This window comes from Muntiacus reevesi, chromosome 5, assembly GCF_963930625.1.
Source record: "Muntiacus reevesi chromosome 5, mMunRee1.1, whole genome shotgun sequence".
Taxonomy (NCBI): Eukaryota; Metazoa; Chordata; class Mammalia; order Artiodactyla; family Cervidae; genus Muntiacus; species Muntiacus reevesi.
In genome coordinates this window covers 11233634-11249144 of record NC_089253.1, presented here as the reverse complement: position 1 = coordinate 11249144, position 15511 = coordinate 11233634, and the positions used below count along the sequence as shown (strand labels likewise).

The following is a 15511-nucleotide window of genomic DNA, read 5'->3' as shown; positions in this document are numbered from 1 at the left end:
CCTGCATTGTCAGTGGATTCTTTACCACTGTACCACCTGGGAAGCCTAGAAGACGCTGTAATAGTGTCCAATAATGACTGCAATCACACGAAAAGTATTCATGGTCATTAACTAATGAAAACAAATAAAAAAGCAATGATATGAAATTTTTAACTTACCAAATTTATATATTGTGTTTTATAAAGATAAAACCATCAAGAGTACAGGAGGAAAGACATAATTTCACACTCCTCGAATGGGAGGACTATAAACTTGTAAAGTTCTTTTAGAAGCAATTTGGCAATTAACTAAGCTCTATGGGGCAGGAATCAATCTTTTTTTGTTTTCCATTATGTCTGCATTGATTAACACAGTTTTTTGGCATGTGGGAACTGTTCAATAATTAATTGTTGAATTAAAAAAAATGACTGAATGACTAAACATTATAAACCTAAAAACACACCCTTGACTCACTGATTCTTTCTCTGAAAATGTATCCTCATGAGAAAACTGATCAAAGGTTTATGTATACCAACACTTACTTCAGTGTTATTTATATGAACAATAATACCATAATCTAAATGTCCAATGGCATGTGTTTTGTAGAAACTGTGACATTTGGTAGTCATTAAAAATTATGTCAAAAATAAAATGTAGCAAGATTCTCTCTGACCCAACTCCTAGATTAATGGAAATAAAAACAAACAAATGGGACTTAATAAAACTTAGAAGCTTTTCCACAGCAAAGAAAACTATAAATAAGATGAAAAGACAACCCTCAGAATGGGAGAAAATAATTGCAAATGAAGCAACTGACAAAGGATCAATTTCCAAAATATACAAGCAGCTCACACAGCTCAATATCAGAAAAAAAACAAGCAACCCAATCAAAAAATGTGCAGAAGATCTAAACAGACATTTCTCCAAAGACATACAGATGACCAATAAACATGAACAGATGCTCCACACTGCTCATGATTAGACAAATGCAAATCAAAACTATTATGAGACATCACCTCACACCAGTCAGAATGGTCATCATCAAAAATCTGCAAACGATAAATGCTGGAGAGGATGTGAAGAAAGGGGAACCCTCCTTCACTGTTGGTGGGAATGTAAACTGATATAGCCACTGTGCAAAACAGTATGGAGGGTCTTTGAAAAGCTAGTAATAAATCCATCACATGACCCAGCAATCCCATTCCTAGGCATCTGCCCTGAGAAAACCACACTTTTAAAAGACACATCTACCCCAATGTTCACTGAAGCAGTATTTAAAACGGCCAGGACATGGAAGCAACCTAGATGTCCACTGACAGATGAATGGATAAAGAAGCTGTGGTACATAAACACAAGGGAGTATTACTCAACCATAACAGTAATGAATTCAAGTCAGTCGTAGTGAGGTGGATGAAACTAGAGTCTCTTATACAGAGTAAAGTGAGTCAAAGTGAAAAACAAGTAACGCATGTTAATGCATATATATATGGAATCTAGAAAAATGGTACAGATGAACCTAGTAGAGAACAGACTTGTGGACACCAAAGCCAAATAATAAAATTATTTTTAACAAGTAGTATAAATGCTCACTGTTAAACTAAGAGAATTTATGGTTATTCGCTTAGCCTTTATTTTTATTAAAAAAAATTTGAAGTCAAACCAGAATAAAATATATATTTTAAAATATATATACAGTCTTAAAAAAACCTAAAATATTGCAGTTAAGTGAAATAATATGTGTGATGGAGAACAAATAAAATATCAGAGAAATGAATGACCATTATAAAAACAGAATCAGAAAGCATTTTCTAAGACTATTTTTCCAAACTGACATAGGCAGATATATTTGTTAATCATTCTAAAATGTAGTATAAATCTAGGAATTACTTATATAATTTTAAATTCCATTCACTTTAAAAGTAATTACTGAAAAACTGTAACAATGTTACCCACTAACTAAATCACACAGCCGATCAGAATAAAGTGCAAATGTGTTCCGTTATGGATTTTTAATGTGTGACGCCAACTACTCTACTCTGAGCACTTATATTTAATGATGAAAATGATGGAGAAAAAAGGTCATGCAGTCTACCAGAGACTGTACAAAAACTAATTACAAAATAGTAGCTCAAACATTATTTCAGCCTTTTAAAGAGCAAGTGACTCCTAAATAAGACAAAGAAACTGTACAATCAGATTTTCTTTTTCTGCTTGTCCTCTCAGAGTGCAGGTCAGAGTGCAGGTCAGTACCTTCCATCACTGAGAAAACCACACTTGAAGGCAGAACGACATGACCCACTTGAAGGCAGAACATAATTTCCGAACAGTGCGATTCCCATATTTCACGAGCACCACCAAAAAGAAGAATCTGAGTCTAAAAACAAGACCAATACGCAAAATAATGAATCTATGCTAACAACTTTTGGTTCAAATCTGTTTGTTATTACATAGAGCTACTTAAAGGGCAGAAGATGTCACTCTTGATCTTAAGGCTCTTGCATAATGAGTAATAACAACAACAATAAATCAAATTCAAAATTTAAAGCCTTTATATACAAGGCCCCATGCTAAAATTCATTCAGAAATGAATCTACTGATTGATTATAGCAAACTGACCTACTGCTGCAGGATGGGTTACTGGGGAAACAAGGATAAATAAACAGATTGTGTTCTCATTGAATTCAGCTTAGTGACGCGGACACTTCTTAGTAACAGTGAAACAATGTGACAGGTGAATTGTGCATGACCACCAGCTAGACATAAAGGTAGAAACGATCCCATCTTTCTTCTCCACAGTCACCGATGCAGCCGAGAAGTCTAGGTCCAAAAACATAACTTAATAACGATACTAAAAAATTGTCAAAAAGAGATGACTGAACAGCTGGAGACTGTAAGTTAGGTCTATGAGGAAACTTTCACTCTATGATCAGGATACTGAGAAAGAAACAACCAACCACATGCCAGGTAACTGCTAACTGTGCAGGACATCGCTAAGAGTTTTGGGGAACTAAAACCGGCTGGAAGGGATTAAAGAGGAGGGTGTTCATACCAGCTTTTTAAATGAGAAAAGTTTTCTTAGGCAGAATGGGACATTACATTAGAAGAAAATAGAAAGCTGAAATTCTATTGCAGAAGTTGGCAAACTTTCTAGAAAGAGTCAGACAGTAAATATTTTAGGGCTTTTTGGCCCTACAACCTGTATTTCAACAACTTCACTTTGCAGTTGCCGCATCGAAGTAGCCATAGATCATATGTAAACAGATGAGCATGGCTGTGTTCCAATAAAGCCTTCTTTATATAGATAGTATAATTGGGATGTCACATCATTTTCACAAAACTATACTAAGTTTATTATTTTTCTTTTCTTCAGCTACCAAAAGTATTTTAAAAAATTCTTGGCTCAGAGGCTATACAAAAACAGGTAGCAAGTTGGATTTGACCTGGAGGCTATACTTTGCTGACTTGTGGTCTAGTTGGAAGACAAGCTAAATGCACACGTAGCAAGACACATAACAATTTCAAATATCTAACCAGTGTTCTCAATTTTACTCAGTTTTTCCACTTTATAGTATATATTTTACAATACCTTTTATCTATCTGAAATAAAATTCATGGATAACACAACTGCCTACGTATTTTTAAAATAATGCCTAACTGAAGTAAAAGAAGAAATACAAAGAAAGTACTTTATATGAAAATAATATGTTTTCAATATGGCAATCTGTGAACCCAACTATACTTGAAAATGTAAGAAAGTAGTCAAATGATGGCATGTATTTATAATGAATAAATTTAGATTTAAATGGAATAAAGAGACCAGTTATATCCTACATGAAGCACAGCAAAACAACAGACATAGGATGGCTCTTAGATTGAAAATTAGTGTTGGAAGAAGTAATAATGGATTTGCATATAATAAGGCAGCAAAGGAAATAATTTAGCTGAAATGTAGATAATCTAGCAAGATTGCTGGTGGTTAAAGAGGAAAAAGCAAAAAGTCATAGTTTTGCAAATAAATTGGACTTTATAACTTCAGTGTCAAAATAAATCCCTATTTTATTATAGGGCAGGCCGCTGAGGAAGTTTACCTGTCTCCCTACTTACATATCAAATCATTCTCTCTCTATCCCTATTTGGAACTTCCCCTCATGTAAAGGTATGCATTTGATTTGATTTGATTTCTAGTACTTCAACAGATCTTGGAACTCTATCCTTTGATTAAAAATGAGGAATAGGGAATATATATTAATAAATCCCAGGTTCCTAAGTACTTAGAGGGAAATTGAGTATAAATGACCTTTGCGACAACATCAAAGTAATACTGCAAACACCAGGAACCTCTAAAATAAACAATTTCACATAATTTTCACAAAACAGATTTCTTACTGTGTGAAACATTTTAAAAATAAATATATGGTATGGCAATCAAATGAAATATTTTTTAAAAACATTACTTAAATTTGATGAAATATTTATATTTCATGAGTTGCTACCTATTCAAAATCTTCTGGTTGTATATCTATAAAAAGAATCCTCAAGTCTCTTCTACTACATATTTGTAGGTGACATTTAGAAATGTAAACTGATACAGGCGAGGTGTATTGATGGCGTAAGTATCAGGAGCAGAAATATTGCTCAAGAAGGGATTTTCCAAACTAGGAATCAAATCCTGATAAAAATTCCTAACAAAGTGCAATGATTCCTTGATTTACACAGGAGTTACGTTCCTAGAATATTATTATTAAATCATTGCAGAAAATACTTTGTCTATAAAGTTGAATTTGACTTTAGAAAATTTAAAAAAAAAAACAAGAATATGAAATGTTAAAAACTATGTAGTGTATGGGGTCATTATTGTGCAGGACTGCTCTGCACATTATAGTGCATTCAGCATCCTTGGCCCCTTCTCCTAAATGCCAGCATCCCTTTCCTGTCGTTATCAGTACGTACATCCCTCATGCATTTCTAAAATGACTTCTAAAGGCTTGTCTCTCTCCTTATCTCTCTGGGGACTGTGGTCTGAATTATAAGAATGTACAAATTAGGTTTATGCAATTTTTTTGCATAATGCCCAACACTGCATTATCAACAAATTGCATGCTAAATAATTTTCTGTCAGTAATTACACTTCACGGAGAGGGGCAAGTAAGGGCCAAGAGAGGGAAAGCTGCTTGAAACATTAAGAATCCTGAGTTCAGACACTGGCCGATCCTGCCACAAACTGAATGACCTTGAGCAAGTCTTTTAACTTTTCTAGGTTTCAGGAATGTTAAAAGGACTGACAATGACAGTAGGTAGGTTTCAGGTTCTCCTTCGGAAAATATGGTAGATGACCTCTAAATCCCCATCCAGCTCTGGCATGAGTTACACACACACACACACACACACACACATGCCCTTAGGAAATTAAAGGAATGAATGTAGAGAATGGAGGATAAAATAAGTGACACTACATTTGTAAAAGATAAAACAATATTAAAAAAAATGAAGAGGATAGCCAGTGGAAATGGCGGTGTATATATATGTGTGTATATATACAAACACATACACACACCACCACCTATATGGGAGATATTTGATTCTTGGGAGAATAGATGCATAGGTAGGTAGACTGTGCATGATATTCACCTTCATTCAGCAATGTGAGATGATATTCCTGGACTTGAGTAAGACAGTCTCTATAGTACTCCTATTTTCTACTTATAGTAAGTTTAGAAAACATGGTTCCTGATTCCTTACCACAAATACTGCAAGACAGAATTCTATTTGCAAATAACCACCGATGATGTGGTCTCTCTAAGATAAACGCCTTAGTTGCATATCAGTACTGTGGGAATTGACTCCACTGCTTCAATCAGAATAGTTCTTAACCAGAGGGCTCTTTAAGGGTTCAACCAACTCAGACTTCTTGAGACCAGAAAATGAAAGAGAATGGGGATATCTGGGCTTCTGCTTGGAGGTGGCAGTCCAACCAACCTCGTAAAGCATTCCAATTCCTTAAAGAAATTTCCATTCGAATTATTTTTTTTTATGATTCTTTTTTTTTTTTTATTAGTTGGAGGCTAATTACTTCACAACATTTCAGTGGGTTTTGTCATACATTGATATGATTCAGCCATAGAGTTACACGTATTCCCCAACCCGATCCCCCCTCCCCCCTCCCTCTCCACCCGATTCCTCTGGGTCTCCATTCGAATTAAATAAGTCCCTGAGGGTACTCTATCTTCCATTGTACCTCAAATAGGTCTTTCTGTAGGATGTGGCAGAAAGGTTAAGGAGCTCGACAGAACTTGAAACTATTTCTGCCTTTATCAGTTGGGCCTTTGTCAGTAACACGAACAGGTTACTTTTGGCCTCAGTTTCCACAACTAAAAAATGGGAATTACAGCACCACTCTTTTGGTGCTTTTGAAAGAGTCCCGAGAAATGATTAATGTGAAGACCCTGGCACAATGCTTCATGCACGGTGGGCATTGTGAGTGCTCCGTAAAAACTGCCTTCTTTGCTCTTTTCTTTTCCGCCCTCTGGACTGTGTCTCTCCTGTCCCGCCCTAGTAAGACTGTTCTGCTGATGTCAGCGTCCAGAAGCAGGGGATGCCAGGAGTGTTGAGCTTCAGATCTGCCTAAGGAAGCCTCAGAGCTTTCGTTCCTTCTGTGAGACCTCTTATTCTTCCCTTGCCTGGAGACTGCTGGTGTTTTCCAAAGATGAAAAAGTCTTAGTCTTCCTTAAGGGACTCTCTATGGAAGGAATCAGTAGCAGCAGCCCAGAGTTCAAACAAGCTGTCAGATCTTTTTGAACAGGGCATAAGCTGAGCCTGAGATTTCAGCCTAGGCAACCCTACTCCTTGGACTGAAAAAGTCTCTGCTCTCAAGTTCCTGTAAACTGCTATTTCTGGAGGAGCTATAGAGGGACTATTAGGAAAGATTTACAGAGTTGGGAGAAACACTTCAAATGTTCTAGGAATACATTACTGAGAAAATCTAACATCACCTACCTCTGAATACAAGCTTACGAAAATGCTAGTTCATCAATATGACTCTATTTTATAGGATTTTTTTTTCGTAGTGGACACCATTGTAACCCTCTGAGAATCCTGGAGGACAAAATGTTATCCCGTCATCATGTGGTACTTTGCCCAGTGTTTCTGGGCAGTTGCCTAGCCTAACCTTCATCAGTGTAAGTGAGACATCAGAAGATTCAGTGGACAAGCTAGACATTTTAATGAGGGGACCGCAATACTGATAATTAGATGGACAACATTCTTCAGGTTAAAAACCTTAATTTGGATACCACTACTCATCACAGCTACCGTTTCTTTAAGTGAACGAATCCTATGTGCCAAATGCCCATGCCAGGCTCTTACTATAGGGTACTTTCAATTCTTATTACAGTTGACTGCAACATGATAGAATCATTCTATATTTTACAGAAAGGACAAATGAGCCTCAAAGAGGTTAAGCAAGTGAGGTCACAGAGAGTAAGTTCACACTTTGGATTATCCAGCTGTAAAGAATAAATCCTTTCTAAAGTGCTTCTCATTAATTAATGGATGTCAGATGAGAGAGCCACAGAACATTAGTTTCGGAAGAGATACAGAGGTTCATTTAGGAAAACCAATTTTCTTAGACACAGAGGTAGCACTGGAGGTGAAGTATCTGCCTGCCAATGCATGAGATGCAAGAGACACAGGTTCGATCCCTGGGTCAGGAAGATCCCCTGGAGAAGGAAATGGCAACCCACTCCAGTATTCTTGCCTGGAAAATTCCATGGGCCAAGGAGCCTGGGGGGCTACAGTCCATGGGGTCTCAAGGAGTTGGACATGACTGAGTGAGCAACACTTTCAGAGAAACTGAGGCCTGGGAGGGTTCTTTGACCATCAGGCCAAACACAGAGAGGCAGAGATCTCAAACCCTGTGGGGGCTCAACGCTGCCAACCCAGCAGAATTTTCATCAAGGCTCACCCCCACCCATTTCTGCATGGGCAAACAGAAGCGGGAGCAGTTCCACAAGGCACCAGGGTGTTCCATGTGTTTTGGCATTTGTTCTCTTTGCCCCCAAAGCATCTCTCTCTTTGCCCACTTGATAAACGCATGTTTTTTTTTTTTTTTTTCCAAGAGTTAATTCAATTCAGTCCGGGTGTCACTACCTCTGCAAGGTCTTCACTGATTATCTCCCTTCTCTTCCAAGAAAAACAGGTAAAATGAATGAAGGAATAGGTTAATAGTAGTGAACTTTTATTGTGGATTTATGATTTATTCATTCACTCATTCACTCCACAAATATTTGAGTCTCTATTAGATGTAAGCACTGTGCTGAGTGCTTTACATATACTATGCTAATCATTCCTCACCACAATCCTGTGAGTTAAGTACTATTTTTATCCTAATTTTACAAACAGAAAATCCAAGCATAGATACAGTATCTTTTCTTTTAAAAAAGGATCTTTTCCTCTAACTCCTTTGTGGTCCTTCTCTATCTTGAATGTACACTTACTATGGAATTTGCAGCTGTCCACTGAACTTTGCTTCACTTCCAAATTCTGATTAATGATGCTATGATTCTGCATATATAATGATACATTTGTTAAGTGTTGTATGCCACTGTAGGTCGTGAGCTCCATAATGGCAGGGGTCTTATCTACATTACTTTGTTTCCTATTATATCCACAGAGTCTGACAGGGTGGCATATAGTAGACACTTAGGAAATGATAGCTGAATAAACAAATGAAGAATGAATGAATAAAGAACAAACACCTGCCTGGTCTCTGAGTATTCGCTGTTTTGTGCTGCCTCCCCAGACCACTCAGCCTAGGGAAAAAAACGCCACATAAACAGCAATGGGCGCATTCCCCCCTCCAAGGCCAATACTAATATCTTGCATTCTAGAACTCACTTCTGGATACAATCATTTTCCATTTTCTTACATACTATTATGGTTATATTAACTCTACAGATCCAAATGGAGTGAAAACTTGTTTGAGAACGGACAGAAGCTGTTTTTACTCCTGCTTAGGAGTAACATAATGACAAAGTCCTGTTGGTACACAGCACCCCAAATAACAGGAGCTTGGCCAAGAGCCTTGGGAGGAACTCAAGTCGTGACCAAGGCCCTGTGTTACAGTGGCCGGAAATCACACTGTCGATTTCCACATAATAGAGCGGCTATCTCCAAGGGCAGGATCCAGCTCCCAGACACTCAATAGCCCTCAGGCAAGTGCCGTACCACGCATGGGTCCCCAGGCTACTCTCAGATGGGCACTTCTCTTCTTTCTGCCTTATCAACGAATCTAATGTTCACTGTCACTAGCCTCTATCCTGTATTTTAAAACATTTCACAGGATATCGTGTTAATTTAAGGGGTAAAAATAGTATCCAAAAATTCTCAAAGCAGACTTTGCTTTAATGGACACATATACACACAAACACATGTTTCTGTGATACTTTACATGGGCATATAGTACATACACACATCTATTTCAAGCATTAGATATATTTTTAGATGCATATGTAAATAGTTATATACATGAACACACACACACATATATATATATATACACATAGAGCATCATTTCTGAGTACCTATTGAAAGTAAAGGAAATATACTTAATACAGAGAGGAAAAATGTTGTGTAAGAACAGCTAGAAATTTCTAGGAGCAAAAAGAATAACAGAACTTTAATTTTTATGTGTGTATATGCATATGCATGTATATATGTAATTATATACACATGAAAATATGTTAATACATACAAGTAGTTAGGCATTATATAGATATTTAAATAAATACATTAAAATCTATGTACATGTGCATATACAGAGACATTAAAAAATACTCAACATAATATATTTGAATGGGCATGGGATTGGAATGAAGAGAGACTGATCAATCTGATGTAGCACATTTTTAGGACTCAGATAGTAAAAGGGTGGAAGAAACAGTTAATAGAAGAGTGTTATAACATTGAAGATCCTAAAAGATATGTAACTGGTTCTTCATTATTTGGGGATAACTCCTTTTAGCAATTGATAAAGTACATGTGAATAAGAGAAAAAAATGTATAGAAATGTGTATGCAAAGAATAATGGGAGACAGTGGCTCTCTCATTTGCCACTGGATCTTTAACTATCATTGCAGAGTCTATTTCAATCTTTAAAGCACTAAATGACTATAAATTTAAGCAAGTAGGAGGCTGACTTTGTTAAAAACCAGAGAAGGGAAAAGTTTCCCTTGGTTGATGAAAAATGTATCAAGATTTTTAGAGCACAGTTATTATACTATTAGAGATTTTGCTTTGAGAAATTATGAAAAGTTTACAACATCTTGGATAAAAGAATTATAACAGTGAACTATGTTTGCACATACTGCTCTGTGCAAAATCCATAAGCTAGATGCATTTGTCTTCTCTGCCTATGTAAGCCTGACACAGAGACTCAAACCTAATCAATTAAGAGATACAGGTTAAAGACATATAAACACATGTATCGGAAAAGAATATATAGAGACTTCATAACTGTCAAGGCTGTGTACTCAGTTTGGAATTCACGTTAACTTAAAAAAAAAAAGTTTCCAAACATCAAGCTTTATTTCAAGTTGAACTAGTTTAATTCTAAAATGACAATATGTGCTTGATTTAAACCCAGATGCTGAAATGCATGATGTTAATGCATCAAAAGCTATATACACAACCATGTATATGTAACTACAGCTTTAAGATTTAGTAAGATATATATGTAAGATATATTCTTATAAGATATATATGTAAGATATATTCTTACAAGTACTTTAAAAAAATAATATTAAAATTGGAATATTCTCTACATCTCTCAGACCACAACATTTTACTCATGATCAATATCCACTTCTTAATTATGCTAAAATCATTTTAAAATCAAGAAAGCATTTTTCTTCAAACACAGCTTTTCTCTTTTCAATGAATATTTACAAGTGGAATTCTATATTTATGGCAATGATTACAGGTGCATTTTATTTATATTTTATAGTATTTTACAGGAAGCTGTTTTCCCTCTTCTGGATGGAGGCAGGAAAAAAAAAATGAGCTAATCTCACTTCTGGTAAAATGCTAGTAGTTTGGGGCAAGAATAAGGTAGGAATCAAATTAAAGGATTCTGAACATCTACTTCAGAAATACGTTACAGGGGAATATGAGTTGTGCTTTTTAATATAAATCACCTTATTGCTTCTATGAATAAAAGAAATGTTTCATTATTTTATTCTGAGTGTAATTACCCTCTAGTTTGCTTCCAGTTCTAATCCTTTTGTTTATAAAATAAATTTATTAAGTACAAACACATTTTCTTCTCCATTACTGAAAAGGTATAAAGCATCATCAGAGTAAAATTAGAATAGCATACTTCAAATCACCACATCCCATAGCTAAAGAAATAAATGTTCTTTTATATTTAAAGAGATGGAAAGTATCTGATTAAAGGTCATTTTCTCTTCCTTCCTTAAAAACAAAACACAAACCTCTGCTAGACAGAATAGAAAAAGTTAACAGTGATTAGCAGCGAAAGTGTGGTTAAAAGACTATGACCAGAATAGTAAAACCATCTGAGGACTAGAGAAGTTGAACTCCGGAGAAGTCACTTCAAGAAACTGAATGGGGCATCCCTTGCCTTTCCCAGGCCGCCCAGAGGTGTGAGCCCACAGACACCTCTGAAAACGACAGGATTTCTTGGCCTACCATTTACCACACCAGCGTACCCTCGAGTCAGCAACGAAGACTCGGCCAAGTTTCCAAACCATGCTCACCACCCCAACTTGCTCCCGGTTTCTCCCGACCCACCGCCAAGGCACAGTCACGGGGAAAGGCTCACCTGTGCGGGGCTGATCCAGCCAGGCGGGCACGCACAGCGCTCCCCGCAAGCCCCTCTGCCCTTGGTGCTGGTCCTGCGGGGGCTTTTCCGCACACTGTCCCACAGGGTGACCAGCTTGGTCCTGCTGGAAGCCGGGCCCCCCGCGCCCGAGGGGGGCATGGTCTGGGAGGTGTACCCGAGCCCCTGAGAACTCCTCTGCCAGCCACACGCGCAGTGAGCATCTCTGATCAGTGTGGGCGCGCTCCTCCCCGCATCCGTGCCACCAGAGCCCCGGGCGCAGCTGTGCTGCCTGGTGAGGTGTGCGTTCATACTGCCAGGGTGCCTACCCTCGCCTCTGGGCAGCTCTGCACGGGGATGCCTCCTAGCTCACACCCCCTTTCTTCCAGGCAGTTGTAAAAAGTCTTTTTTTTTTTTTTTCTCCCTCCCCCTTGCGTGGATCCCTCAGTGTCTCTGACAGCTGCTATGAGCAGGGCATCGTGGGAGCGGTGGGAGCTGCCGGAGCAGCTCCGCACAGCGGTATCTGCGGGCTGGTAGCTCTTTGTCAATAGATGACTCAACTCAGAGCAACTTGACAGTATCCCTGCTCCAGGCAGAAGCAATCAATGCTCCACACAGCTGGGCTACAGGACTGTACACTGTGCTACGGACCCTTTTTGGATGGAGCCCCGCAGGGAAGGGGCTCCCCGCGATGTGGCATGCTGGCCTGTCCCTCTCCTAGCTGATTTCCCCCCACACAAAACCCAGACCTCAGGAAAGAGAGCTTCTTAGCAGACCAGCAGGACCCTTCTTCCCAGAGAGGATGTATCTAGGCTGAGGCAATACAGCATAAGCAGTGTCAGATGATGGGAAAGTTAACCTGTGAAAGAATTCCCAACGTTTACAGGAATCACTTATTCACAGAGAGATTTGCCAGGACCCAGGCCGAAATCCTGAGGTAACTCAACACTGATTCATTCAGCAAAATCACGGAGATCACAGCACTTTGCCAGAGTCCTTTAAAATTCGGAAGTGTGTCTTAGAACAGGATTATATATTGTAATCCAAACATAGATTCTTTGCACCATGAGCAATTATTAATCCTTTCTGATTCAAAATAAAGCAGTTTTCAAAGTTCAAAACTGAGGGGCTGGCTGATTCTAACACAGTGTTTTTCTTTACCGCAAATTATTCTGAGGATTTCCTTTCAAATACTTTACCACAACAAATATATTCACCACAGACAGAGCCTGCATTTTAAAGTGAAAGACACATCCAATTCTGCCATCCAGTATTTTGGTTTCCGAAGACAGAATTTTCAAATTCTTTCACTGAAACATGAGTGAAATCTATCCAATTTAAAGCAATTGCCTTCCAAAGAGGACATGATTGTTTTAAAATTTTAGTATGACTACAGAAGCCATATGTAGTATTTTCAGGAAAGTGAAAGGCTAATTACTACAGTACTTAGAGTTTTTATTTTGTTTGAAACTTTCCATATCTATTGCCAAAACGTCTAGTCCTTATCACATATTCCTAAGAAAATAATTTTGGCTTAATTCAGGAGCAAACTGCTATCTATGCAACACCAAACAAAGATGATATAATCCCAGAATATAATTCTTATTTATAGAGCATCAGATCCACCTTTCTCGTGAATTGACTAGGTGCTGGGGCAGTGTAAACCTCATTTCTGACTAAATTGACAAGATTCTTGTTTCTAAAGTCATAATTACAATAAATTCTACATTTCAACACTAGGACTCCCTGGGGTAACCATTGTTGTAAATAAAAATCCTAAAAGAAGAGCAATGTTTCCTCTTTTTGTGTAGCTGCCCCAGAGAGACCTTTCCCAAATTCTGTACAAGGGGTAGATAGCTTTACCTGACACAGTAAGCATGCAAAACACCTTTGATAACTAGTAATGACTCCTATGTGTAAGTTCAAAGCACAGGTCTGGGTCTCCATTCAAAATATTGACTATTTTTTCCCCCCCAAACACCTAGTACACTGTCTGCTCAGTACATAGCAGGCTTATGATAAATACACTTCTGGATGGATGAACAGAAAGAAAGAGTACAGGAGTGAAGGAGGTGACTAACAGTTTTATAGGTGACTAACAGAAAATACTATTTGATTCAGGGCTTCCCTGGTGATCCAGTAGTTAAGAATCTGCTTTGCAATGCAAGGGACACCAGGAAGATCCCACATGTCATAGAGCAACTACGCCCATGTGCCACAACCCAACCCAGTCCACATGCAACTATTGAAGCCCTTGCTGCTGGAACCCATGCTTTACAATAGGAGAAGTCACATGATGAGAAGCCTGCACACTGCAACAAAGAGTAGCTCCCACTCACCGTATCTAGAGAAAGCCCCCACACAGCGATGAAGACCCAACACAACCAAGAATAAAAAAAAAATCTTTAGAAAAGATTTGATTCACCAATGCTTCAGAAACAAACTATTTTTTAAGGTTAACTTTCATGTTGGCTTTGAAATATTAAGGAATTCTGTCACAAAAACATAAAGACTTGAACTGTTGGGTAGATACAACAATGGCATTAATGATATTTCTTTCCAAAAGAGAAACAAGGAGTCAATGTCAACACCTACAAACAGCAGAACTGCGGCAAATAGATGATCATGTGACACTCAGTGAGAAAAGGGGCAGAAAATTATCTCGGTTTTTTCTCTTCCTCTTCTTTCCTCACTCTCTCATCCCTCCCCCATTTTTTTTTCTTTTCTTTTTTAATGCTGAATCAAGGAATACTGGCTGAATGAACTTCTGGGTTAAATAAGGCCCTAGAGAACTTCATATTTATCTGGTGTCACCGTGACGCACGGCTATACAGTAGGACCCGATGTGAGATGGCAATACCATCACCCCAGCAAATGAGAGTGTCAGGAAGTGATAAGTTTGGCTCTCTCCAATCTTATCTAACCACAGATGCTTCTCCAGTTTTTCAGGAAGGTTTCATTGCTCAAAGGCCCATCACATCTTCAGCGAGTACATGTCCTGTTCTCATCTATTTGCTTCTCAAGTACAAAAATCAATCTATACAGGAGTAAATCAGTGTGAATCTATTGTAATTTTGTAATTGCATGTGCAGCTTGCAGCAAGACAGAACATTTCTTGGCAAAGATATTATAAATCTTCATAGGGACCTAAATCTGTTATGAATGAGTTCTTTGGAATAAGCTATTTCTTCCCATCACAAGGACAGTAGAATTTCTGTTTTAATAACCTCCGCATGTCATGTCTATACAGAAAAATAAATATTATATATTGCATAACTAATGTTACTTTCCTCCAAAGATCTTAAAGACCATGGCAAACTCGTATTAAACATATTATAAGACTACTGATATTATACTTTCCCTTTAAACATATAAAATAATTCTAACCTCCTGTCTCCCTTCCATTTTTTTTTCTCTTCAAAAATGACATTTGGCTTTCCAAGTCTGAGAACAGACCACTTAAACAGATAAATATGTCCAACTAATCCACTGTAGATGAGACAGACCTACTAATTAAAGATAATTCAATTTGATCAACTGTAATTGGTCAACTGTAATGACCATAAGATGACATGAAAGTCTGGCAAAATAAGAATTAGCAGCGCACAAGTCTACATCCTACTTATCACTGTGATTTAACATGGGCAGATGGTGTACAGGGCAATGCCTAGATGAGATATATCTTACTGACCTCTCTTT

General features: G+C 37.9%; 1 protein-coding gene across 5 annotated transcripts in view; it reads right to left on the bottom strand.

The window, feature by feature from the left end:
• The window catches only part of DLG2 (discs large MAGUK scaffold protein 2), a 2219272-nt gene that overhangs the window by 915921 nt on the left and 1287840 nt on the right, over positions 1-15511 (bottom strand). For 4 of the 5 annotated variants that reach the window (XM_065936964.1, XM_065936965.1, XM_065936966.1 and 1 more), the window contains exon 1: positions 11816-12399. The exons of the other annotated variant lie outside the window; for it this stretch is intronic. In XM_065936964.1, the coding sequence (XP_065793036.1) occupies positions 11816-12124 (309 nt within the window). In that variant the 5' untranslated portion in view covers positions 12125-12399. Of the gene's footprint in view, positions 1-11815; positions 12400-15511 lie in introns of those variants that run through there. 5 annotated transcript variants of the gene reach the window in all.